The 27,245-nt window shown below is 51.4% G+C and overlaps 2 protein-coding genes across 4 annotated transcripts in view; one reads left to right on the top strand and one right to left on the bottom strand.

The window, feature by feature from the left end:
* Positions 1–681: 681 nt before the first annotated feature.
* The window catches only part of Ance-3 (angiotensin-converting enzyme Ance-3), a 58,716-nt gene continuing 32,152 nt past the window's right edge, over positions 682–27,245 (bottom strand). For all 3 annotated transcript variants that reach the window (XM_076520629.1, XM_076520628.1, XM_076520627.1), the window contains exons 11-13: positions 17,722–17,862; positions 6,224–6,390; positions 682–2,041 (exon numbers count right to left, since the gene is read on the bottom strand). In XM_076520629.1, the coding sequence (XP_076376744.1) occupies positions 1,896–2,041; positions 6,224–6,390; positions 17,722–17,862 (454 nt within the window). In that variant the 3' untranslated portion in view covers positions 682–1,895. The remainder of the gene's footprint in view (positions 2,042–6,223; positions 6,391–17,721; positions 17,863–27,245) is intronic.
* Positions 22,001–24,008, top strand: LOC143259227 (uncharacterized). The gene is made up of 2 exons (XM_076520653.1): positions 22,001–22,100; positions 22,398–24,008. Exons 1-2 carry the CDS (start codon positions 22,089–22,091, stop codon positions 23,559–23,561), a joined length of 1,176 nt encoding a protein of 391 aa, XP_076376768.1. The 5' UTR covers positions 22,001–22,088; the 3' UTR covers positions 23,562–24,008.

The following is a 27,245-nucleotide window of genomic DNA, read 5'->3' as shown; positions in this document are numbered from 1 at the left end:
GCTGTCGACCTACGCGCTGTCAACGAAAGTTCCACCGTCGATTCTCCGGATTCCGGAAAAATTCCGGCCACCTCGGGTCCTCCGCTCCGCGCGAGCCAACGTCCGATCTGTCCGCAGCAGGTCCCCGAAATCGAGACATTATTGCCGGAAGAGTCGCAGCAAGGATCGCGCTTCCCGGCATTTTCCGTGAAAGTTTCGGCCGGAACGAAATTCCGGCGACTCCGCTGCATATAGACGCGGCTTAAACAAAGAGATTCGGCGAACGTGGAATTACAATTGATCGGTCAACAATACGGATGCGGACGGCTCGACCCCGCAGGTCCTTCGATTGCGCAAACGGCTCGGCCAATTTCGGCTGCTCCGACGTTGGGCGGGCACCTTTCGCGGGGCCAGCGAAAGTCCGGAATAAATGGGCTCCCTTTTGTGCACGGCCGCCGATCGAAAAATTACACCTGCGATCCGCCGCAGATTCTTGCGACAGACGCTCTAGCCTCGCGAGACGTTTTACATTCGCTCGCGGCGATTACAGTCATTATCGTGCCAATTAACAGGTTCTTAGAGATCGCCGCCGGAAATTTGGCACACCGAGGATCCGCTGAAATGCGTCAGCTCCTTCAATTAACCAGCGTTCTTTCATAGCCACGGCGATCAGCTGTTCGATTCTTCTCTATTTTTCCAGCGTTTGAATATCGATAACGAGAAAGTCGTGTTTTATTTCGATGTCAGAGAAACGCGTGACAATGTTTTTAACGGATTCTGTGTCGAAATCTTCGGATTCCGACGCGATGTTACAGTATAAAAATTGACAAAAAAGAGTTCTACGAAATGACGACGAAGCGACGCTACAACACCATCTCCGTTCCTGTATTCTCTGCTGCACCGATTCTTCCGTACAGTACAATTTTACGATAAAGAAACATCCACGTACAACGCAATATACCTTATGAGAACTGTATGTATTCTGGTAAACAAGATTTGGTCGCAGCCTCGTCTTCGGCGCGGAAGCTGCGGCCACGGCGATGATGACGCTATAAACTGTATTTACACTATGGACACGTCGATGAAATTTCCCCAGACCGTCGACGGAGCGCCGCGGTCAGCTCTACATTTCCTGCGGCAACGTTCAGGATCGCGCTTGTGCATCCGTTTTCGCAGAAAAACGTCGCGTCGACGATTACAAGGCGACGGGACGGGACGACGGAGGATCCTTTCGCGCCGGTAATTGCTCCTTGATTAGAAGTCCGCGACCGTCCCGTTCGAACTCGACAATTTACGGTTAAACTAATAACGGATACTTGCGGCAACAATGGGCCCGCTCGTCGCTTAGCGCAGTCACTCGATCGGAATGGATCCGCCTCGGCCGCCGGGCCCCCCGACAGTGATTTCTTAATCGTTTGCTGATTATCTTGGCCGGAATTAGATTGCTGGCGACCGCAAGAAATGTCCTCGTGAAACGAAATCGCTCGGCGCACGATTTTTCGTGGAAGAAGCGAACAATATATCGGATCCGATGAGAAATCATTTCGAATAAATGTAATCGATCGACTCCGAACAGGATCCTGAGCGAGCCTCGAGCCGCAAAAATGTCCAACCAGGCAAGATCCGTCGATCCCGGAGACCCGACGGAGTTCCGACGCGCCGACGATTTCATTTGATTCGCACAGATTCGGCTAATGTGGCCATCGATCAGTCGCTAAACGGTTCGATTAGCATAAATATCGGCGGTCCGTGCGACGACAGAATTGAAACGCGACGAGTGCCGATCGAGCGGAATGTCGGAGGCGTCCGTGATTTATCACGGCCCATTATTTCTGGCGGATCGAGGAGGCTCGACCGTTTTCCGGTCCGGTAGAAAGGGAGGCGTCGTCAGAAACGGCGAAGTCCCGTTCCCGAGGCTACAGGCTGGCAGATATCGCCATCAGCATCCCGACGATCCATGGGAGCACGGTGATCGAGCACGTGGTGACGGCGCCATTGTAGAATCCGCTCCCGTAGACCTGCAGCCCGGCGGTCTCGATGCTGCGCTTGCAGTAATCCCCGTCTGCAATTTCAACCGGGATTCATGGTATCCCGGGGTGAGATTCCCGTTATCAGACCACGGTTATCGTTATTACGCCAATGAACGGTTTTACAATGATGACCGCCGCGTGGGAGGGACCGTGATAGCGAAGCGGCGCGAATTACGGAGCCGCGAGGCTTCGATGGGGATGATCGTGCGGGACAATAAGCGTGAGAAGCGGTACGAGGGCATGCTGCGATGTTACTGAAATAATCTGACATGAACAAATTGGATATTCGTGCGGTGAGAGAATTTTTTAATGACGAGGGGTTGATGACACTCAACCTCTTCTGTGATTTTTATCCGCTGATCGGAATTTCGGGACTGAGAATATTTTAAACAGCGCACGAAGGCATGGTGTGGTGTTAAAATATTAATTTCATGGAAAAATAGGAATCGTATGGATAGGACAATTTTTTAAGGACGAGGGGTTGGTTGACGACACTCAGCCTCTACTGCGATTTTTATCCTCTGATTGGAATTTCGGGGCTGAGAATTTTTTAAACAACGTACGAATACACGTTGTGCCGTTCCACAAATAATTTTACACATAAAGCCTGGACTTACACGGTGGAAGAATTTTTTAAGAACAAGGGGTTGACGATCCTCGGCCAGGTTTGCGGTTTTTTTATCCGTCGATCAGAGTCGTGAGAGATTGAGAGACATTTTAAACATTTATCTTGATTGCAACTAGTGGTGGAGAACATTGTAACGACTAGAATTGCCGGTACATGACTCGCCGGAACGGACCTAAACGTTCGCCACTTACTTCTCCGCGAATGTTACTGTCTCTCCAGCTAAAAGAACATGCTGTAGAGATCGAGGCGATCGTTTGCTTTAAGGCGATGTATAACAAACGGGCCATTCTAAAATCCCGCGATTTCAATCGGCGGTTGGAACAAAAAGTGATTCATATTCAGCGATCGGTCGGCGAACGAAGGCGAAACCGGCGGTTCGATAAAGTGTCCCTTGCGTCACGGATCCTCGTGGAAAAATTACGGTTCGGACCGTGAGCGGCATTGGTATTCTTAGCTCGAGATAACATCGATAATTCACCGCCGCCACGGACGTATAAATCGACGAAGATCGTTGAAAAATTGTAGCGCCGATTCTCGACGAGGCAAGGACTCGATACGCCGTTAATGATACACATATCGGATGCGGAAAGGTCCGCGAGAGGTCGTGACCTCGATTCGTTCGCCGAAGGAAACGAAATGGAAAGGGTAGAACCGAAAGAGAAATTATACAACCGGTCGCTCGTGATTTCTTTCTGTTCGGCTTGTGTCACGTACATCTGTGCTTTCCATCGCGGCCGCTTCTCGGAAGCGATTCATTTTTCCCGGCCAGTGTCGCCGAAACGATTTCCTTTCACGCCGTGCCCGGTCACGCTACTTCTGCCGGATCGCCAATCTCTCATTTCGCCGATTTCTTATTCCAATGAGCGATAAATTTCTCGCAATAAAGTCGCCACGAATAAAACTGCGATTTACTCGCTCGAGTAGAGATAAAACACCTTGTCCTCCCTGTTTTGAATAAAACATGAAGATAATTCATCGTTCGTTCGACGATCGTCGATCAAAGTCATTTCCGAGCCGATGGTCCCGGATATGAGACGGGAACGCGTCGCGTTCCCTCCAATGGACAAATTATTAAAGCGCATCATCGCTCTTTCACTGAAATGATTTTTTCATCAGGCTGCTCGAGCGTGTGCACATAGCTGCATCGCATGGTGCACCGTGCAGTGGAAACGAGAGTCGAATCGCCGAACGTGTCTCACGACACGGCGTCGTTTTCTCTCTACCGATCCCGTGATCTCTCTCTTTCTCTCTCTCTCTCTTTCTTTCACTCCCTGCGTCATGCTCGCGTTCGTTTCACTCCGATTTCGCAATTCGCCAGTCCCACGGGGCCAGAGCTTCGTCGAGGAGGCCCGTCGGGGAGCATTTTGCGTTTTATGGCAGAAATAATGACGCGTTACGTGGTCCCGAGGCATCGAGCTTCCTCGAGACACCATCCAGTCGCCTGGAAAATCAGTCAAGACTGATGCTTTTGCCTCTGAGTAGCAGAGGTTGAACACCGCGGCAGAGAATGATCCATCAAATCGTCAGCTCGTTAGATAATCGATCGATTAACGGCCATTTCGTAAAGCAATCTCTACAGGATAAATAACTATGTGTGTCGGAACGAAAATATCTTTCTTCTTTTCATTTATGACGAAAATGACTGAGCAAAATTTAAAACAGCGACGAAATTCGATTATTATGTAACCGTGGATTTTTACGCGAGGTAAATATAGTCTCCGTTAATTGCATTACCTGGACATTTATTTCTTTTCCTGATCGTGTGTGTTTCAATCGCGTTTCACAACGATGCGCTAATATTTTTAAATTGTTTAAAAACGCTTTTGCCATTTTACACTTGATTCACTACCCCTGCGAATAAAGTACTCGAACACTTTTTGCAAAGGGTTGCACTTAGTTTTGTCCATTTATTATTTCCAATTATCTGGAATTGTTAACGACGGAAAGACATTTCTAATTGGCTGCAATTGCAAATGTTTGCTGCAATGGATGTGAAAGATTGCTATTTTGTACGAAGTTCCACGGTACAGTAAATTCTGCCTAATGTTCCTTCAGCTTTTAAACATAAATGTACGATTTGCAGGAGATACAATTATTCGAGCCTCGCGGCTCATTTTTATAGTTGATCTCTCTTCTTTCAATGATGTCTCTTCTTCCCAAATTTCCCATTTTTGTTTACAAGCCGAAGGAAAATTAGGGAGATTTTACTGTATAATTATCGCTGCGAAGAGATCGCTTCTTCTTCCTTGGATCATTTCCGTCGGATCGACGAACGCGGATCCCGACAGGAAAGATCGAACTGTAGCCGAAACCGTAGCACGCGAAAAGGATCAACAGCGATCGCGAGGATTTCGCAAGAGGACTTTTCCGCGCGAATTTGACAGGCGGAGGATCCGCTCGGCGATCGTTCCTCCTCGCGGCGGGCCGTAAGTCAGCCCGAATGTCGTCACACAATGAATATTTGTAGCGCTCGACGGTAACTGGCACGTGGGAACTGCAACCTTCAATCTGTTACGGTAGGAAGTTGCATAATTTGTAACGAGTTACGATGAAAGGCGGGCGCGCGGCCGAGCAGATACAGCCGCGCGAGCGAGCACACAGAGCCGAGTTACCACCGATCGCCGCGGCACGGTGTCACGTGAATCGGTTCCTTGTTTCCGTCTAATTGCCCGGGGAAAAAATCGCTTGTCTCGATCGAGAATCGAGCCGCTCGCCTGGAAATGGTACTCGGACGCGGAATTGGAAAGCAGCCGCGCCAACGAAAGCGAGAACTGTCTCCTTTCGTCGGCCGCGTTACTGGCTGCTCCGCATCTTTATCCGATAATTAACCCGGCGAGATCGATAATCGATCCTTCCGGCTTCCTTCGACGATCTATCGGTTGCTGGTCGCGCAGGATCATCCCACGAATTTAGGCAGAATTATTCCCGCAGAAGCAAGGATGTTTCTTTCTTTGGCTGTGTGATCGTTGCTCGAATTCTAACTACTTAATTTTGCCATAAATGCATCAAATCCGGTCGACCAGATTTTCCGTGAGAAGATGAAAATTGCCGTCTTCGAATTGCGGTGGTTACCGTCTTCGCGGTGGCCGAAGAAAAAATCTGTCTTCGTTACAGATCGGCGAAGAAAATCGACGCGAAAGTCAGCGTCCGCGTGGAAACAATTTCGCAGGAATTTACGTCGACGCGGACAGAAGCGACGACAGTTTTCGCTAACGAGACAGATTTGCGCCGGTGCGAAGTGCTGCCCTCGAGTTGCGAAAACACTGTGAAGGAGTAGCCGTTCGAGTCAGCTCCGTGGAATCGTCTCCGTTCGATCAGAAAATCGACACGAAAACGAGCCGCCCTCGTGGAAGCCCGCCGATGCGAGGAGTTACTTAGCCGAAAGTGAATCGTGCAGAGCGAGGTATGTCAGCAAGTCCGAGTGGTTCTGGTCGTCGACCATGACCCAGAGCCGATTGGCCGAAACTCGAGCGAAAATACTCACGGCCGTCGAAAGGAGGACAGGTCAGGATCTTCGGAGCGGTTTGTGAAGAGGATCGAAGCGGGCCAGGGAGGCACTAAAAATACCGGGGTGCTAGTTTCTCACCGTAAGACCAGCCGACGACGTCCCCGGTTCTCAGGTTCTCCGTTCTCAGCCAATCTTCGAGAGGCCTGAAGTACTCCCTGAGCGCGGACGCGTCCAATCTGCCCTCGCCGATGGCTTCGTCGAGCGTCTGCTGCCACGGCGCCGAGGATCCCTTCTCCATCAGTCTCCTACGACAGAAAACAATGCGTTCGAGTTCTTCCGTCGCACCGGCGACGATTTTCTTGGACCAAAATTGGTCTCTTCTTCGTCGGCGAAGATTGATCGTCGGAATTTTGGTATCGAGTACAACGACTTCTTATTTTATATAGTTCTTAAACGAAGAAATTTGAATTAAATCAGGGCGTTTTCCGTAGAAAATCATTATCGATAAGATACCGAATATTATGTGAAACATCGAGAACGCAGAAGCTAATAGGATTTAAAATAAAAAATAATAAAATACCAGAATTTTCGTAATAACCGGATCTACAGGGTGTCTCAAAAATGTCTCGCAATCAAAAAATGGGAGGTTCCTGAATGGAGGTTCCATTCGAAGTAACTTTTTCCTTAGCGAAAATGCAATCCGCGGCTTTCCTTACGACCTCAGGATCCCCCTGTTTCCGGATTGCAAGACATTTTCGAGACAGCCTGTACATGCATTTGGATCTACCCTAATGCAAATGTAAACGTCCATTTCTCTGTGTTCTCTAATGCTGTACAAAATCACGGTTAAATCAATTTTGGCCGACGACGTCGAAGAAAATAGGCGTTCCGTTCCACGGTGTGGCGGTCACAGAGAAAAGCGTCTCTCTTTCTTCCCCGCCCCTCTCCCCCCACTCCGCTGTTATTCAAATCGCGAGCCATTTCTCGAGCGTTGTTAGGCCCCGACGAGAGATCGCTCTCGGTTACGACAGCCAGCTCTACGCGCAACAATGAAAAACCGGCGGAAAATCGACGGGAGGGAGAGAAAGAACTGGAACAAGAGAGAAATAAAGGAGCCGCGACGATAACGAGCTTCTCTTTCCTCCGCGGCGATGCTAATTAGGCTATCTTTGGCAATCGGTTCTCGGTGCTTCGGAGGCGTTCAAGCGTGGCACGTATCCGCGGCTTCACGCTCCGAGGGTGTGTCACAATTCGCAACGCTCCACGTTTCCATGCGGATTTTAATGTCGAGCCTCGGGATGCATCGTGCATAGATTAGATCGATCCGCGACGCGCGGCGCACTTCTTTTTCCCCCTGAAAACACGCCGCTTCGTTCCATGGGAGGCACCTGCGTTCTTTTGTTCGCTGCTTTATGTCGTTCCGAGATTTGCCGGTCGATTGCCGGAGGACTGGCCAGGATAACGAGGCCTCGGTTTCGTTCAGACAAAGCAGTTCGTCGTTCGGCAGAGTAGATTATCGAGCTTCCCAGAATTTGCGTGGGACCCTCCGCTTTCTTTCGTCAGACGTTCCCTTGGACCTCGGGATGTCCGACCGACGAATTCTCTCAGACCTAGGAGAGACTCGAGAAGTTGGAGAGAGTCGGTGCCATCGCGGACCAAGCTCGGATTTCGCCGAATTTTTTTACGGGCGAAATTCAATCTTTCAGTAGCTGAAAGATTTCCAAAATGTCGAAGAAAGCGCTCGAATGCCGGAGCAGAAGGAGATCGAGTTTGGCTCCTCGGTTGCTGAGAAAGGGCCGGCCAGCTTCCGCTTCTGTTTCCGTGCAACAAGGCTAGTTGACAGTGTGGGTAAAATTTTTTTACGGGCAAAATTAAATCTTTCAGTAGCTGAAAGATTTCCAAAATGTCAAAGAAAGCGCTCGAATGCCGGAGCAGGAGATCGAGTTTGGCTCCTCGGCTCCTCGGTTGCTGAGAAAGGGCCGGCCAGCTTCCACTTCTGTTTACGTGCAACAAGCCTGGTTGACAGTGTGGGCCGTTTGTCGTTCGACTAATTTCCACATCGATCGCCGCGTAATTCCATCAGCGGCGAGCCGCAAGCTTGCCGAGCAGCAATCTCGCCGGGCCGGCTAAGATAATGCTCGTTTCGATTCGAACCTGCTTGCTACTCCCACGCGGGAGGACTACGGTTCGCTCGGTAGTTATGGCCATCACTGTCGTCATCGCCGGTGAAACTCGCCGGCGTCGCTCGCCTTTTCCAGTCCTCCGCGAACGGGACGAGTTCTGCTCCGATGACGATGGGCGTGTGATCGGTCCCACTTCTATCGCCTCTAATTGTGTCTTTGTTGCACCTTGCTCAACCCGGCCCGCCGCAAACAATCGAGGAAACTGGATTGAATTATTCGGTTCTCACTGCGGAAGCCTGCCAGCGTCAGACACTCCTTTGAAAAATCCTCGCAATCGGCCGCGTTTCCGTGAGAATCCGCCGAACGGCCGCGCTTGGGAAAACGGTCCTCCGGCTTCCATCTCGCCCTCGGCGGTTTTTCTCAAAAATTCAAGCCTCGGAGAGGAGTCTGGCTCGATCGATGTTAATCACAGCAGAAACCCGGTCGCGATTCAATTAACTTCGCCGGGAAAGCGATTCCCCGAGCTTCCTCAACATTTCGCTCGGCCCTTATCGACGTCGGCCGGACAATCTAATATCTCAAAGCGTTCCTCAATTAATTTCAACTGCCGCAGATGTTAAACCCGGTCGCAATTTGCTCGGTCTCGCCGCGAGAATGCCTCGCCGCCTTCCCGATCGCCGCTGCCATTTTCGACGGCGACTCGCGGATCGATCCTGGCGGCGACCGGACGACGAAAAGCGTAAAAGGCCCCGTCAATTAATTTCCATCAGCGGCGAATCTGGATCGGCGGATCGATAGCGAACGGCAACGAAAGCTCGTCGATCTTTCCGGACCGTTCCGCGATCTAGGAACCGATCGAGAACGGCGGATCTGAAAGGGAAACAGGGTCCGTCGACGAATCGGCACGAACATGGAAACGTTTAAGCCCGGCACGGCCAGCTAGGAGCAATAAAGAAGTTCGTTACGCGGCCCCGATGGATCGACGGATCACCTGGCGGCCGTTTCGCCGATCGTTCGATCGCAACGATCTCTCGTTAAGCCGGGGAACGCCGGGACAGCGGCCAGAACGTTCGGCAGGATTTTACGGCGGAAACTGCGTCGCAAGAAAAATCGTAAGCGAGGCCCATTACGTGATTCGGTTTACGTCCTCGTTTCACCGTTGCCCGAGCTTCTTTCTCCGGCGACGTAACCCCTTTCCATTTTCTCATTTCGCTCCTTCTCGTTCGCTCCTCCTCCCCGCTCCTCCTTCTTGTTCGCCGCATCGGACGACACACCGGTGGATCCCGTGATCTCTGCATCGCGCGTTGTGCAAGCGCCGTTGCATCCGAATTTATCCTTTTACTCCCGCATCACGTCACCGACGCGAAACACCGGTTTCGACGATGTCAAACTCTCGGCCGTCCAATTCTGCGCTTATCCGTTGGTCTCTGACAGCTTCGCACGGAGGGGCGTTATTTTTTTTAAGAGCGAGATTGACCGGTTTCGGCGATGACTTGATTTTTCATATTATTTTTGTTATTTATTTACTGTTCCTTTTTACCAGGCCCTTTTAAATCATGTAAGTGGAATACACGTGATCCGGAACGAAACGAAGAGAGCAAGATTTTACGACAGATGGAATTAGTAAAATGGCACATTTATAAAGAAATCAAGGTTTTCTGATTACCTGTCGTCGACTGTAATAAATTGTCTAATGAAATTGGAATTAATTTTCTTCGTTCCTCTCAGAAATTATTACAATCGAGAGACTTCTAATTGTTTTAACAGAAAATGCTACGGCAAAGTGTTAAAGAAACTCTAGAGATTTGGAGGTTAAAGATCCGAGGTTAATGTAGAAGTATAATGATCCACAGATCGATTGCGACATGAAAATAATTTCAATCCCCGAGCTCTTAATTTCGTTGCCATGCAAAGAAGGACATTAAGATGCATCGGAACAGCCGTTGGATTAACCGAGGCCCCAGTCCCCGATGCATAATTCTATCGTCTTCTCATTTGCCTGCATTATCCTCCCCGAGCGAGGAGATTGGCCTCCGCGAAAGCAACCTTCGCTTTCAATTTCCTCGGCCAGGCTTTTTGCGCCCGTTACGCAACGGGCGGCCCTTCGTTACAAAAAACCGCGGGGCTACCTGGGCCATACGGTCCCAGGAACCGTTTATCGAAAGCGTCGATGGTATTAAGGTGTGACGCAACCGACTTTTTGGGAAAGTGGACCGACCGCCGGCCGTTCTCCGACGGTTTCCGGTTCCTAGGTCCGCGCGCGGGAGATAAACGGGCCCCGTGGGAATCGCTCGGGCCAGCAAAAAGCATTTCGATATGCCCCCGATGCAATTTATATCGGGGCCGGAGAGTTTCCGGTGGCTCGGCCGGCGAAATCGCCACTTTCCTGCCCGGAGCACCCGGTATTTCGCAACGCGGGATGCTGGCCGACCGATTTCAGGCATCTAACACGTTCCCGGGCCCCGGCCGAGTTTATTTGCCTGTGAGAAAGCTGATGGTCACGGTGAAAGAGCCGGACAATGCCGCGTCGGTGTCCGTTTCCTTGGGCTTGCACTTTTCTATCGGTTCTACAATGTTGCCTGGAATTTCTGCACCCATGTTGCCTCTACACGGATGCGATGACTTAAGGAGTTACGGCCTTTATGCGGCAGACGAGTGGAACAACCTAGAAACTGCTTTTTGTCGGACGTACCTTTGTCGGCATTGGTGCATTCATTTGCAGTGATTGAGCCGTAGATCTACTGGACAGTTCCGAAGCTTCCTTCGCGTTAAAATCTACATTTTCCTGGACTCCGACGACGCAGATCGCCTTGACGCTAAACCTACCGAGCACTAAACCGACGTGTGTTAGACTTGTCGCCATTTTTATTACAATGTAATTTGAATAAAATAAAATAAATTTGAATCAAGCAATCTGTTCGATCGTTTCCTATAAAAGTGTCTTAACAATATCGACAATCTCAAAATAAAAAATTTGAAACCGGTCGAAATGATCGGCAAAGTCGGAGTAGCGTCGAAGACCCAGAGTTTCGCATCGCTGGATGCGACCATAAGCCGCTAAGGAATCCTCGGAACAATAGGTAGCACAGTTTCCTCAGGATTTTTGCAATTGCCAGCTAAGTAATTATCGCTGGTGCAGCTTTACGAGCCTCCTCGCGGCGATGTTTCTGCGATTTCGCAGCGGCGATCATCCATCATTTCACGCGGCCTTCCGCGGCATTCAATTTCCCGAGAGCCAGTCGATGGCGCGACGATGCATCTTTCCCAACTTAGCGCTCGGCGCGCGAAACTCGTCGTGCCCCATTGTTCGGCCGCGGAACGCGAGGGCCCGGTTAAGTTCGCGGCAAAATCCGCGTCGAATGGGCACGGTGGAAGTCACGAGGCCGTCTACGGGCCCCGCGTTCGGTTGCTACGGTGTTTTTTTAAGGGTGAACTCTGACTCATTACCGACGGTCCCGTGTCTACTGTGGGAAACGCGTGTCATTTGACTTCGAGGGCCACGGTTTTGCACGACGCCAGCCAGCGTTGCGGTCGCTCGGGCCTCGTTGCACGACGGAGACCTTGAAGGGGCCCGTCAACCGGCGCGAACTATACCCGGCCGCGATTCTTTCTATCATTATTGGAAAAACGGCGCCGGTTTTCCACGCGGCGGGCCGGCTTGCGCAATCGCGACGAGCCGCTTTCGAAAGAGGACGCCCCCCCGCCCCGGCCGTTTCGTGCGTCCAAGGACGACGATTTACATGAATTTCGATGCCCGATCCCCGGTTAATCGCGCCGTAGATTAACGCCGGCCGGTCCCGGGCCCGTATCTCGCATCTACCGCGATTTATGCGATCCGCTGCCCCGAATGAATTCCCTCGCGGTCCTTGGATCGGATTTGTCGAAATACGGTCCCTGCTTGTATCCCACGACCTTGGACGGTCGGCTACTGCATAATAAAATAACCTTGCAGGCGTTGTTCGAGCGGGAACAGCGTCCTGAGGCGTTCGGAGATAGGTAATTCTTAGGGATCTTTTTACAGGTAATTATTAGATCGTCCGACGAGTTCGTGTCGCGAATGTTTACAGTTTTTGCGACACGTTTAATCGATTTCGAGAGGATTTCGTGAAGGAAATCTTGAAGATCAGTCACGTACCGAAGAGATGCCAGAATTTATCCCAAAATGATCTGTCCACGGATATCTTAAAAAAAAATGGGAACAGCGAACGGCACGAATTTATGATGCGAATATAAATGTACGTTTCAGCTTCGCTTTACAACCAGTTTTCAAACTGAACATCGTACCTTCTCGCGTTACCCAGCGACGGAGACGCTGAATCGGAACAAGAGCAACGAAGTTACGGGCCCGAGACGGCTGGAAAATCCACGGTCGAACCGCATAATCGCTGGAAAACGCGATAATCCGTTCGGTTCGCGGTCAGGAATCAATCGAGCGCCGGTTAATCGAACGGAGCGAGTGAGAAACATTAGCATGGAAATCCGGGTTCCGCTCGAATTCCACCGGGACGGATAACGACGGGCCGCGCGTTAACGCGGCCATTATTCTCGAATCATTGCGGCCCGCGAAAAAGCGGCCGGACAGAAAGATGGAATTAGCATTCGCTCGAAATGCTAATGGGGCCGCGCGTTGTGTTCCAGGAAGCTGGAATCGTATCGACAAGCCTCTCCCTCCGTCTCTCCCTCCTCGCGGCAACATCGTTTCTCAACTCTGACTGGAGCGCGGCTTTTTCCTCGGGCCGCGAGTAAAGTTACACGGCCCGCGAAACGGAAGTGCGACGCGTAACAAGTTGGCTCGGCTCGGCTCGGCTCGGCTCCGCTTCGCTCCGCGCGGCGCGAGTTTCTTCTACGACACACGCGCCCCGTTCTTTGCGGTCCGGATCGCTTTCGTAACGACTGGCCGAGCGAACGGAGGCCTAGACCTAACCCAGATCGCAGGAAGTTGTCCGTTTTGGACGCGCGCCAGACAGATTGCGATCAATCGATCCGCGCCAGCCTCGTTTCGCCGCGATTCGATCCGGTTCCGGCCGATCCGCCGGTCGAAACCCTTTTCCTCCCCCGCTAGTCGATTCTTCCCAGCCAAATAATTCGTCGAACGACGAGATCGAATCCGTCGAACCTGTCTCATTTATGTGCAATATCTTTGAGCGTCGCAGCTCGAAAATTATTCATATGTTCGGCGGATTGTAGGAGGGTTGAGCAACCGGCGAAAGTTCGTCTCTAGAATATTATTGACGACCTGGAGATGCTCGTGCTATCATAAGTATCTGTCCACCTACCGTGCGTTATTGGAAGCGTTTTATTATGGTCCGGACAAATTACGAGACACCGTCGACAGGAAGGATTTCGTCAGAAGATTTTTGCACGTTTCTGCCGGAGTCGCCGCTGTCCAAATATTTACGACCGACGCGGTGTGACGAAGAAGATTGTTCGATGAAACTAGTTGCCGGAGAATTGCCTAATCGAAATCCCGGCGATGCTTGAATTTTGTAATCGGGAACACGTGGCTCGGTGGTCGTTCGACGTTGTTCCGTCTCGATTTCACACGGATCCGACTCGATTTCTCGGTCGTTCCGGTGTCTTTTGATTACGCTGATTATGCGCGTTTCGAAACCGTGAGATAAGGAGCGACGACAGGGCGAAGAACGATCCGTACACCTTCGGAGGACGACGTTGAACAGTCGAGCATTGTGCTCGTGTAATTTCTCTGCTTTAGGAATTCGACGCGAGATCGTCCGATAGGGAGGATTTATGGTCGCTCGGTACTGGATCCCGTATAGCAATTGAATCGCTTGTTTCTCGTGGGTGATTCAAATTAGAAAGAGAGATAGAGGGATGGAGAGGTGAGCAAGTGCGACGATTTAATCGAGCGAGATTTTCCGGTCGACTCGCGATTTTAATTAAATCGCCGGCCGAGAACGGAGCGAATGATATCGATATCCGGCGGGTCGGATCGGCGGGCGTAGGAGGCCCCGTCAGAAAATCGAGAGACGGACGCCAGATTGGCAAGAGAAATTGCGGAACCGAACAAAGGTTTCCCTCTCGTTGACCCAGATAACGCAGACTACCGGAGATTGTCAAGGGAGGCGATCCGATCGCCGCGGGATCGATATAATACGCCTCAGACCCCTCGACCCGATCGGTGAATACCGTATTTTCAATCGGCCGCGAGCACCGTTTGCCTTGTATTCGTCTCCGGCGTTCCTCGGAGGGTATCCACGATTCGAAAATATTCCGGGATCCTTGGGAACTCCCTTCGTCGAGCTTGGATCCCCCGCGGACTCCCCGGCGGCCGCCGCGATCCGCGATCACCTTCGCCGGAACCCACGTTCTTCCACATCCCAACGCGCTCGTCCGTCGTCGACAGTTTGTTCCTTACGGACTCCAGAGAAATGTCAAACGAGGATTGACACGAGCCATTAACTCTTACACCGTGTATTTCGACCAGCAATTTGTTTTTTCTTCTGCTCCGTGTCCCGCGAACGGCCGCAGTCCTCGCGATTTACGATTACCCAACACGCGTCATTTGTCGCAGACCATTTACCCCCCGCGATTTCGCTTGTGTCGCATTAATGGCCGTAGTCGAAGAGAAATGTCCGCGGCGATGCTATTTCCCCGTTTTAAAATTCCTTGAAACAAGTTGCGCTTTCGATTCGCGCGATCGGAAAGATTGCGCGCGCGTCTTTGAAAGAATTGAAAGCAAAGGCGCCGGGTTAGGTAATCGAAAATGTGATTTTTACTTTCTAATTGTCACCCTGCTCGCCCGTAAATCCGACCAATTAAGGTTATGGAAACATCGTCGGCTTTTTATTCGGCACCTGCGATCGATAGAACGCGGATATCTGTGCGCGAACACATAGTTTTCTTAACAAGTTAAATTATTCTCTTCTGCGCGACGCGTCTCGATTTGCCACGAATACTCTGCTCGTCTTTATTAGAGAGTAATCGCTCGAAAAGAGCGATTGCTACCGCCGTGGCGAGCGCGTCGTCGCGAAGCTGCTCGCCCACGAATCGGCCGATCTTGGGGCCCGTTGCGAATCCTGATTTACGACGGTCTCTCCGTTGCCTCTTCGGCTCGCATCTCGCTTTCCTTGGGCCCCACGCATCGATGTCTCCGCCCCAGCGACGCGTAACCGATACCCGAGCGCGAATAAAAATTTACCGCCGATTACAGTTCTATTTTCCTCGCCGGCTTTAACACCGTTTTACGTAACCGCGAGAAATTCTAACAGGTGTTTGCTTGTTACGGCAACTTTTACGATCACAATAAAATTTCTCGGACACCGTTGCGTCTCCGACTCCGAATCCTTGGGCTCACCTTGATCCTAACCTGTTGGGCGCGACCCCGTCGCGAGCGCCCACGATTTTTTACAGATCTGTTTTCGACACGGGTCCAGAATCGACGACGCTTGCGTCACGGCAGCCGAGCCCGTTTGGAATAATTTTACGATCCCGAACAATTTTCGGGGCACCGGTGATGCTAAAACGAAGTCGATGTTCCGAGAATTTGTTGCCGATCCGTTCTTCGATCTGCAAGATTATTGTCTCGCGGCGCGGTGCCAGTTGTCTCTTCGTCGTAAATCACCCGATCTTGTTTAACTATCACCATTGTGTTCTCCCCCACTGCGACTTCGGACGATCCTTCGACGACTTCAGCTTGAAAAACCGATCGTGGTCGACCTATAAATATGGTCACGAGACACGGCGGGAAATTCCAGGAACCACTTTTTTCCCAAAAAACGTTGAATGTCGCCGAGGATCGACTGCTCGCGAATTATAGGACGCCATTTGCCTATCACCTTGAATGCATAATCGGAATTCATAATCAGGGAATCTACAAACAGCCTCGCTCCTCTCGGCATTCAACCTTATCCGAAGTTCTATCTTCCGACGCGACGTCGCGTTCTTTCCTTCTTCTTTTTTCTGCGAACCGCATTATTAAATCCCCGGTTTTCTCTATTAATTTTTTCAGACAAAGCTAGCTCGATCGATCGAACGGTCGATAAATAATCCTCGAGGGTCGTTAACGCTCCGATAAAGGTGAACCTTGTTGCATACGATCAGCATCGTTTCGAAACCGATCGCCGCGGAATTACACATTCGCATGCAGACGCCATAAATATGACAACAAAAACGGGAATTTTGGAATGCGGTCAAAATGTCCGTCGCGATCGAAGATGGCCGACCGGTCTTTCCTGCTGGAGAAACTTCGATATGCCTAATTAGGGCCGATCGCCCGGACGTTCTACCAATTATTTAGTGGCCCGTCTCAATTATCGACTTTCTATCGCTGGCCGCTGCGTGAATTTCGGACGTCTTCGTGCCCGCACGGAATTGACAACGGTTCCCGGCGATCATCCTTCTCCGGTGACACCGTCGCGTCGAGATCGTCTGAATTACGCCCGTTTTACGACACTATAACGCGGCATTAGCCGGCTTACGGGTTTTGCGGTTTGTTAACGCGCGCCGGCCCGTTTCGCTAAGACTCTAGAACAGTTCGGGAACCATTTGTCATCTCGTTTAGAAAGTCCGAGGTCTCGAAACATCTTCAGAAAAGCGAAATCCGTGAAGGGTCGCCCGTTATTGATGTCCGCACTTTTGGGCAGTAGATTACAACGATTCGTAAATAATCGCTTCCATTAGAGATTCTAATTAGCATACTGGCGTAGAGAGTCCTTAGATAAACGAACGAGTTGGAATCATAGTGACGTAAGTCAGATTTTCGAAAATTTTCCCTCACGTCCTACAACGTGATCCGTACGTGCCACGCTCGAAAGACGCGTGGAACAAACGATAATGTTACTAGAAATTAACTTGACTTCAAAATTAACGTAACAATAGAGGCCACTAAACAATACTCGTGTTGGTAAACGATAACACTTCTTGTACCTCGTAATTAGGGAAATGTGACTCACGCCGCTATGATATTCAATGCCAGTCGAATGCTGAAAGAGACTAAGTTAAAGGTCCTTGCTTCAAGAGTATGTAAATACATTATTGTAAAAAAGGGTTCTTATGCGTATATATATACAGGGTGTCCCAAAAATGTCTCGCAATCCGGAAATGGCGGGTTCCTCAGATCATTTGAAGCAGCTTCTTCCTTTACAAAAATGTTCTCCGAGGCACCGTTAACGAGTTATTAACGAAAAACAGTGACCAATAAGAATCGAGTACGGCTGACGCGAGGCGGCCCAGTCAACCAGCGCACGAAGCCCAGTTCCGCTCATTGGAGCTCGCCTCTCATTGGTCACTGTTTTTCGTTAATAACTCGTTAACGACGCCTCGGAGAAAATTTTTGTAAAGGAAAAAGTTGCTTCAAATGACCTGAGGAACCCGCCACTTTCGGATTGCGAGACATTTTTGGGACACCCTGTAGAATAAAAAGAGAAAGAGAGAATCGTAGACGCTAGACTAAACCGTCTTCCAACGACCAGCGTCGAGACATCCGATTCAAATGAAATTTCCAAAATATTTCAATGAAAGAAATCGAAGAGATCAAGGCGAAGGACTACTCACCCCAGGATTCTGCCAACCTCGGGGCTCCTGTAGAAATCGCACCTGTGCAACGGCCTCCTAGGATCGTCGACGGACCTCTGTCCGGCAGCGTTGCACATCGCCCGATAAAGCTGGAACTGCAGAACCCCGGCGACGAAATTCCTGGAGAAACACACGGAGAAAGTGAATTAGGTATACCGATACTCCGGGACGTGGATCGACCGGGACATCTGGCAGGCATCGATCACCGACCGGTCGGATCCCATCGATCCCCGATCCAGCCGATCGATCTCGAACAATGAAGCGGAGCCAGCTTGAGGAGCAGGACAATCGACGCGGTGGCAACGGGACGCGACGCGGGTGGGAAGAGATTAATTTGCCGGACCGTTTAATGACCCCCCGTAGCGTCGCAGCAGGCCACGAAGAAACCGCGGTTGTCTGTTCTCAAGGCCAGTGTCAACGAGGTCGATCCGCTAGCTCGGTTCCTTTGAAGAGACGCCGAGGTCGAGCTCTCTTCTTCCCTGAATAGATCGCGAGAGGAGAAAGAAAGGGCGAGAGAGGTGGAGACAGGGGGGGGGGGGGGGGTACGGGTGTTTCGCCGAGGACTCTTCATCGGCGGTGACCTTTACGTAATATCAGGGAGTTCGCGATCGTTCGGCGTGTTACGTCCGCCTTTACTTTCCATCGAAATAAGGCCGGCATCCAGAAGAGACTCTCGCTCGAACGCACGGAATGTCGTCTGTGAGCTACCTCTCATCGGTATGTTTCATAACGAGTCTGTTCATCGCGCCGGCTAATTTTATTTTTCTTCGGTGCTTTTACGAGATTTCACCGGCGATCGGGTTCGGGAAAACTCACGCTGAGAAATTGGGCCGCGGCGACCGCCCGATCAACCCCGTTGATCGAATAAATATTATTATTATTTTCTTGCGTTCTTCGAACTTGCGAGGATCGCCTGTGCTAAACAAAACTAGGCTAGAATTGTCAGAAGCCATTTAAAAAATGGCTCGGAATTCTCTTCCGCGCGTAGACCGCGGATTCGAGAAAATGTTTGCTCGAGAAACTGGAAACAGTGGAACGGAATGATCGAGGAACGCCGGTCCCGGCATCCCAGTGATGCAGCTGGATTTCTGCAGCAGAGGGATCGATTAATCAACGTAGATCGCCGATTGTTTAGCGGTTATTTATGACTCAATTCGCGCGGTCTATAGCCGGCTCGCGTCCGCGCCGACGACGGAGCAACGGGGAGCTAATTAATGCGAACGAAGGTGAAACCGAACGGGTTGGCTAGGGTCAGCGATTACGGCCGGCTAAGAATAATCCTGCAGGCAAATTTTATCGATTGACCTTTAAGATCTGGCCACGTGGGTAGGCGAATCGCGTGTCCCTAGCGCCGCGTCGAACGGAACGGAGGATCGATCGAGGGCGTCCCGGAGACGGCGTATCGATATCCAAGGAAAGGGAAACAGCTTTGACAATAATCGGAACCAAGGCGAGACCTTCTCCGTGAATGCTGAGAGAGCCCGATGATTCATGGATCCGCGTTCTGCTCGCGTTTTTCAGCCGGATTTATCGACGCCGATAAGCGGCGCTCCGGCAATATTCATAGATCGTCGGCTGGGGAACGGCGAGAATTTTTGATTCATCGACGCTTCTCGCCGAGTCGTCCGGATAACTCTGCGTCGACCAGCTGGCGGAATCGACTCTCGAATTCTCGACCACCATCCTCGTCCTCTGGAAAATCGATTCTACGGGCTTTACGAGCCGCGCCAAAGAAATTCTGCTTCCGTTGTCGCGGAGATATTCCCTTAGGCGGAATCGGAATTGTTTTACACCGCGCTGCGGAGTTTTATGCGTTTACGAAACGTGTAATTTCACTGTCTCCGTAATCCGCTATTTCCGTATAAACTTTTAAACGACGTAATCCCACGGCCTGCTGTTTTGTCAGGCTTTGCTTCAAACGTTTCATGACATCGTCCGATTCCCTTAGAAGAATTTCGTGGAACGCTTTACGAACGATTTATCTGCTTAAATCGTATAAATGTTAATAATTTTAAAGATTTGCTCGACGACTCTATTTTTATTGCAATTTAACCTCGTTAATAGACTGCGGATTTTATACATTTGCGGCAGAAACGAGTAGCGCAAGAACAATTTGATAATGTTGTTACACTATTTCCAACTTATCTAAATTATTCGAAGAAACAGCTTATTTTTATTTCATCTCTGTTTCTTGCAATCATCTTCGCAAATTTTTATCACGCATACAGATCCACGGTCTACTCATTACGTATTTTGCGCCAGTGGGAGGACTCTCACATTTTAGCCTTAAAAGATTTTTCTTGCATCATACCAGCAATAACGATAACGATAATAATAATCTAGTCAGAACACCCACGTCGATTCAATAATGTCCGTCGAATTTGCTAAGCCGAAAGCAATTACAAACGGCACTGACGTGGAACGACTGCAGTCCCATTATACTACGGTCTGGCTCTTCGTGATTTTAATATAACTAGTCCGATCGATCCCCCGGCGCTCTGTCGATACCTCTACCACGTAATTTGCCAATCTCGCAATTAAAACGTGGCGGGAAAGATTCGATAGAAAATTTCGCCGTGCTAGAAATTGTTTCGCCGTGAGTGTTCCTAAATAAAAAATACAGCTATCGGGAACGTTTCAATGGTAAAAATACCGCGACCGATGTTTTTTAAAAAGTACCCAGATATACTCGAAGAAACGATAATCACCTGCTATAACCAATGCGACGAAGGTTAGAGAAAATGCCAGACGAAATGCCGTCGGTATCATTCGACGAGCCCGATGAATGAATTAGCTGTTTTTAGAAACGATCTAAATTGTAAATGCGCTGGAATAATCGTGTCGCCGGATCGCAGACGCATCCAAAAAAACATCCGCGATTCGCCATAATAAAGACCGGCAAGGCTAAGTAGGCGTCCGCCTCGAAGAAAACGGAACCGCGTGCCGGGTGAGGGAAATCGTGACGTAGGGACCGCGTGTCTCATGAAAGGGAGTAAATGGTTGCACCCACGAGATTGGCGGCAGATAAATCCTACGAGAGAGTCTTACGCTACGTGAACACGTAACCGTCGAGGTTGCCTCGAGGAGAAGGACGAGGAGAACGACGCGACGGAGAAAGGGAGGAGAGGATCGGTAGAGCCGGGCTCTCCTCTCCGGTTGCATCGATCCGATCGAGGGACGACCGGTGAAAACCAAAAAGACGATCGTCGTCCTCTTTCGCGCGAGCGCCCGCCCGCGAACATAATTTCGGCGATGGTACCGATCCCGGATGCTCGGCGAACCATCGAGCCAGACATTTCCCTTTCACTCCAGGATCGTTAACGGCGCTGCGAGGGACGCAGCTGCTTCCATAAAATTCATCAATAACTTGCGAATTAAAGGAGAAATATTTCCTCCGACGCGTCCGCGCGGAATGTAAATCGCGCCGCGAGTCCATAATTCCGGCGGCTCGATTTCACGACGCTTCTTCAGCCGTTTATGACGATATCATGGTTCCGATATTTTACAGGCATTTACAGGTGAATCGACCGTCCAGCACGTTACCGAGGATAATCGCATTTTATGTCTCCGAATGAAAGTGTCGCTGACCGATGCACGCGATGATCGTACAATTAAAACAATTCCTGAACACTCTCCTTCTAAAACAAATCGTGCTCTAGCTCATCCATCCGACAGACTCTAATTTCTAGCGGAATTCTTCAGTTTATGGCTCTTAAGTTCACGCGTCGTTTACTTTTACCGCGACTTCGAAGCTTCCTTCCGCAACGATTCGACGAATTAAATAATTCTACAAGCTTCCGGCACCTTCCCACGATTTCGCGGTGCCAACTTCTGCTTCTTCCGGCTGCGTATCCCGATCAACGAATTCATTCTAACCAAGCCAGAAACATTGAATTTCATCGGGCGACACCCTGCGAATCGATCCGTTTTTAAGGACTCGGGGATAAATCGCGTGTGCATGCCGCGAAAACAGGGTCGAACCGAAGAAGCGACTCCATCGCGTCGGGCCATCGTCGACGTCCGCGTAACAGGTAAGTCCCGGTCGGAACATCGGTCGGGCCCCGTCCGTAGGAAGAAGAAAACGAAACGAAACGAAACCGTGTTGTCGTCCGGCGTGGAGGGACGGTTTTCGAGAGGCGTGGGGGGCGAGTCGGTGTGCCCCAAAGGGGAGTGGTAGCGGATCGTGGTCGTTCGTTCGACGCGAACAAAGAGGTGTAACGTGGGGGGTACGCGAGTTGGGCCCGGGTGGCGAAGGCGAAAGTATGCCGCGTATATAAGGCGACGAACCGCCGGCAATCAGCATCCAGTTCACTTCTGGACGCACCTGGAATATCTCGAGAGCAAAAATGAGAATCCTGGTACGTGGACGTGTACGAAACTACTGGGAGCCCCCGGGGCCCGAAGACGCTCGGGGAGGGCACAGTGAATCGATCGATCGCATTAGAGTAGACGTAGTCCGGGGCCAGAGTGACTAAATCTGCGGGGAGGACCGCACGGGGGGGGCCAGTGTCCGAAATCGGTTCGGAGGATCGACGGGTGAAATTGGCTATTCGTTTAGCTAGAAAGTCCCCGCGTCGCGTTCGTGGTTTCCTCGGGTTTCCCTTTCGGTTTCGTTGACCGAGCTCGGTCTGACGGTTATCTGGTGATCGTTGCAGGTCTACACGGCGGCGATCGCCCTGGTGGTTTCGGCGGCCTGGGCGGAGGAGGCTGAGAAGCCCGTCGAGAAAGTGGAGGCGCCGTTGGCGGACACGGCGACGAAGAAGCAGGAGAAGCGGGGCCTGTTGGGTCTCGGCTACGGTTACAGCTACGACGGCGGCTACGACATCGGAGGCGGCGGCGGCCACGGAGGCCACGGAGGCGTGGAACTCGTCGGCGGGTACGGCGGCGGGTACGGCGGCGGGTACGGCGGCGGGTACAGCGGCGGATACGGCGGCTACGGTCTGTCTGGATCGGGCGGCTACGGTGGCCACATTCTCGACCACGGCCACCAAGAGCACATCAAGACCGTCACCGTGGTGAAGAACGTCGCTGTTCCTTACCCCGTTGAGAAACACGTGCCTTACCCGGTCGAGAAGCCCGTACCCGTCCCGGTGAAGGTACCCGTGCCGCAACCGTACCCGGTCGAGAAGCCGTACCCCGTCAAGGTCTTCGTGAAGGTCCCGGTGCACGTTCCGCAACCCTACCCAGTGGAGAAGAAGGTGCCGTACCCGGTGCACGTGCCGGTCGACCGTCCGTACCCGGTCAAGGTGCTCGTGCCGCAGCCGTACCCTGTCGAGAAGCACATCCCCGTTCCGGTCAAAGTACCAGTGCCGCAGCCGTACCCGGTCGAGAAGCCAGTCCCAGTGCCAGTAAAGGTGCCGGTCCACATACCCGCCCCGTACCCGGTCGAGAAGCTGGTGCACATCAAGGTGCCGGTCGACCGTCCGATCCACGTGCCCGTACCGAAACCGTACCCAGTGCACGTCGAGAAGCCAGTGCCCTACCCGGTCGAGAAGCCAGTTCCCTACCCGGTCAAGGTACCCGTCGACAGACCGTACCCGGTGCCGGTAGACAGGCCGTACGCCGTTCCAGTCAAGGTACCTGTTCCACAGCCGTACCCGGTCGAGAAGCCGGTACCCTACCCGGTCGAGAGGCCCGTGCCCGTCGAAGTCAGGGTCCCCGTAGACAGACCGTACCCGGTGCACGTCGAGAAGCCCGTGCCCTACCCGGTCGAGAGGCCCGTCCCCTACCCAGTCAAAGTTCCGGTGGCGGTACCGATCCATCACGAACCTGATCACGGCTACAGCGGCGACTGGGCCGGAGGCCATGGCTACCATTAAGCAACGGATCGGTTCCGGGTTGCTTCAGCCGGACGGCCCGCGAGAGGATCCGACGGCAGAAGACCCGGCTAATCGACGATCTCTAGGTTACGCAAAGGAGAACGAATTGAACGGACGTTATCGTGGCACGCGTCCGTCCGCCCAACGCCCCCTATCCTTATGCCTGGATCTCTAGACGCAACCACAGTTTCCGGAGGATTCAGAGTGTCCGAGGAAGACGGGACCGTTACCGGTCCAGCCTCCTCGATCTTCTCCGTCCGCCGACGAGCATGGGATACCGGGCGGCGCGTGCCACCGATAGGAACGAAAGGGAGATACTCATAGACGTGGAGTCCAGCTTTGGCGGCCTTCGCTCGAACAACAGCCCCGCTTATCTCACTTTTTTCTACATCTACATAGCAGAATATGTATTTTTTTTACGAAATATAAATGTTAGTAATTTTGAAACACCGTTTCTGGATACACCCCTCAATATCAACCCGTTAACGCGATACTTCCCAATATTTGTTGCGAATCGATCGCTCTCGCTGAGGTTGCGATCGTCGGCTGCAATTCGAAACGGTAGTAGGAATAATTAGTTACTTATATATATGTATATTATACCTGTGGACGATTTTTATTTCACGAAAGGATCCATGGTCTAGCAATCAGATTTATTTATCTGGAATGTTTTTTCGGAATCCGCGAGTCCAAAGAATTCGATTGCCGTCTTTGCGGGTATTTTCGTGGAAGACGGCGACGACCTTCCGCGTTTCCCGATGCCGTCACGACTTGTTTAACAATTTCCACTTTCATTTTCCGCATGCCCGGCTCGTCCCGACGGCGGCGGATCATTAAACGGTTTATGACGATGCTCAGAGGAGCCGGCGTTCCAGAAACGACCGGTAATCGTCGCTTAGCCCTGCGAGAGGATCCCTTGCAACGACGCGCGCGGTTATTCCGCTGTTTGAGAAATCGCGGATCGGCGAATTACAGTGATCGGCGGCGAACCCGTTTTCGTTCGATTTCTGCGGGGAAAGTTTCCTGCTCGGTCGCGCGCGCCTGTGTCCACCCAGATGGCGGCCGCGCCGATGCAACCGACGAGGCAACCGCGACCCAGTTCTACCCGCTGCCAAGGCGGCCCTGCCAAATCGATGCTCTTGATCACCCCGCGCGTCCGCGTCCACGTACCCTCGTAATTCGTCCCGACGTGCCGGGCTCGACGGCTCCGCGCCGCTCTTCAACCCAATTCCGTTTTACGGATGGATGGTACAGGCTCCCGGTCAATTTCACACCCGGCCTCTGCAACGAGAAGACTCGAGACGCTGCGACAGAATCCCTGATTTATCGTCCCTGAGACTATCGAGCCCGAATTCCATCCCCCCAAAGTCCGCCTCTTCAATTTTTCTCTACGGCCGCAAAGAGGATTCCCTCGCGAACTTAATTAACGTTCCCGGCTCCATCGGGATCGTTTCGGTCGAAACCCGGCAACGAAAACGTCGCAGACGATTGCGGAGGAGAGCCGCGGTGGTTTCGGTCGGCGAGGAACGCGGAGGAATAATTGAAGATCGCGGCGGACGGAGCAGCCTGACATTTTCGGACCGAAGATGGAGTTGCGAGAGGAGGAACGTTTAGAAAGACGGCAGGGGCCCGTGGTTCCGGAGCCGCCGGAAACTTTAGCAACCGAGAAACACCGTTCAATTACCTTGGTTGCAGCGTCGGTTGGGCAACCGCGTGGACGCTCCTCGATTTCGATTCTCGCGAGGAGTTGTGCGAAGAGGCGTTGCTCAACGCCGCCACGGGAAAACGCAGAACAAGGAGAAACACGCCTGCGGGGGGGAGGGGGGCAGGGGGGATCGTGTTTCCCGAGGAAGTCAGGGCTGACACGGCCGCGTGGCCGCGCATCCATTAGGATCTATCGATCGGCTTCGTTAAAATGGCTGGCCGGCTGGCGCCGGAGGGTGCCGCAGACCGGCGGACCGTGTCCAAGATCGCGGCTGCTAAGTTAATTCGTCCACGGTGAAGTTCCGCGCCGGCTTCGACCCACTTCGGGGCCGTGCCCAAGCCACTTGACTCACGAACGACTTACGTGCCTGTCCATTGGACGAGCCGAGAGCCGGTTGTTACGCAATCCTCTCGCGGCCGCACGCGACCACGAGACTGAAAGTGAGAGAGACCTCCGACGAAACGAGCGCCGCGGGACACGGGAACCCGCTTCCGATTCGATCTTTTCCACTTTTCCCGAGACTTTTCGCGACCCGGCTGTGACCCTATTCCGACGCTTCGAATCATTTTCACAGTTTCACCGACTTGTAACCTGCTCCCTATCCTTCAATCTCTAGGCTTGTGCTAAGAATATTCCTGCTCCGTGGATATGCCGCGCTACTATGCAGTGAATTTGATGCAAATAAAATAAAATAGAAGATATAAAATAAGGAGATATAATTATTAATTATAAGAATTAATAATCTTATAATAATCTTATTATTATAAGAATTAATAATTATATTAATTATAAGATATAAGGAGATATAATTTATATAAGATATAAATAATATAAAATATAAAATAAATTTGGAGTAAATTAAAGTGCGGTTTCAAAGGGTTCGAGCGCGCGAGGGGCGAATTTACAAATCCCAACGACTCGAGGAGAATTAGTTTCCGAAAGAGGACGAAGAAGCGAGTTGCGCGCGACCAACGAGGTATTTATAATGAACACCGCGTTGCTTCGTTTAAATATCTTGCCGCGCTTTGTCGACGGCGGTGCGCGTTTTGCTGGACCCTTTCACTCGACGCGCGTTGGTAAGACAGTCGTACGACTTCCTCGGCAGTTGGTACATCCGATGCGACCGTGTTCTTTAATTGCACGATGTCAAAATTATTAATTTTAACGCTTCACCGATGAATACAAAATTAATACACAGATTCCGAACGATAATCGTCCCTGCGACATCGTTTTACTAGAGAGCTGAAACGAGTTACCTACTGTTGGGAAACGTATTGATAGATGCGACGTGAGAATATATTGATGGCCTTTGGATCTGACTGGCTCGTCGATTCGATATTTTACGACCGATTACAATGTCCCTTTCTACCGGCAAGAGAACGCGTACCGAAATGCTATGTGAAATAGCACTACCACAGTCTGTGTGATACGGCATTGAAACGATAAAAGAAACGACGTCTTATCAATTGAGGATAACCGAGAACCGATAGCCGCTTAACCGGAATATAGGATTGCAAATGATGTCTTCGAGCACGCAGAAATCGAAACCGAGGTCCCGACCCCGAAACGAAGACGAAAAAACACGCTGCATCGGTCTAATTATGCAGCGTGCCCGTTAACAGCGCCGCGGTCTCGTTATCTTCGAGCTCATCTGAACCGCGTCGCGTGCCTTCACCCCGTTTCTCTACGATCGAGCATTTAGCTATCTTTGCTCCGACAAAAAACCAATGAAAAGAAACGGTATTGAGCATTCACGGAGCATAACGATCGCGTGTTACCCGGGAAATTCGAGTAGAACGGTTCCCGCCAACGCGATCGTCGTTTTCTCCGCCGTTAGGAGCCGCGGTGTTACGTTTGCTGGCACGAGCTGTCCGTTCGAGATCGCGGCTCCAATCGCGTCACAATTTCCGTACACATAGTTCAGGACCGTGAAAGTCTGTAATGATTTCCGGTCGTTGCACAGAACGGCGCGATCATTG

Source organism: Megalopta genalis, chromosome 3 (assembly GCF_051020955.1).
Source record: "Megalopta genalis isolate 19385.01 chromosome 3, iyMegGena1_principal, whole genome shotgun sequence".
Taxonomy (NCBI): Eukaryota; Metazoa; Arthropoda; class Insecta; order Hymenoptera; family Halictidae; genus Megalopta; species Megalopta genalis.
The sequence above is the reverse complement of the archived record's forward strand: the minus strand, read 5'-3'. Positions and strand labels throughout refer to the sequence as shown.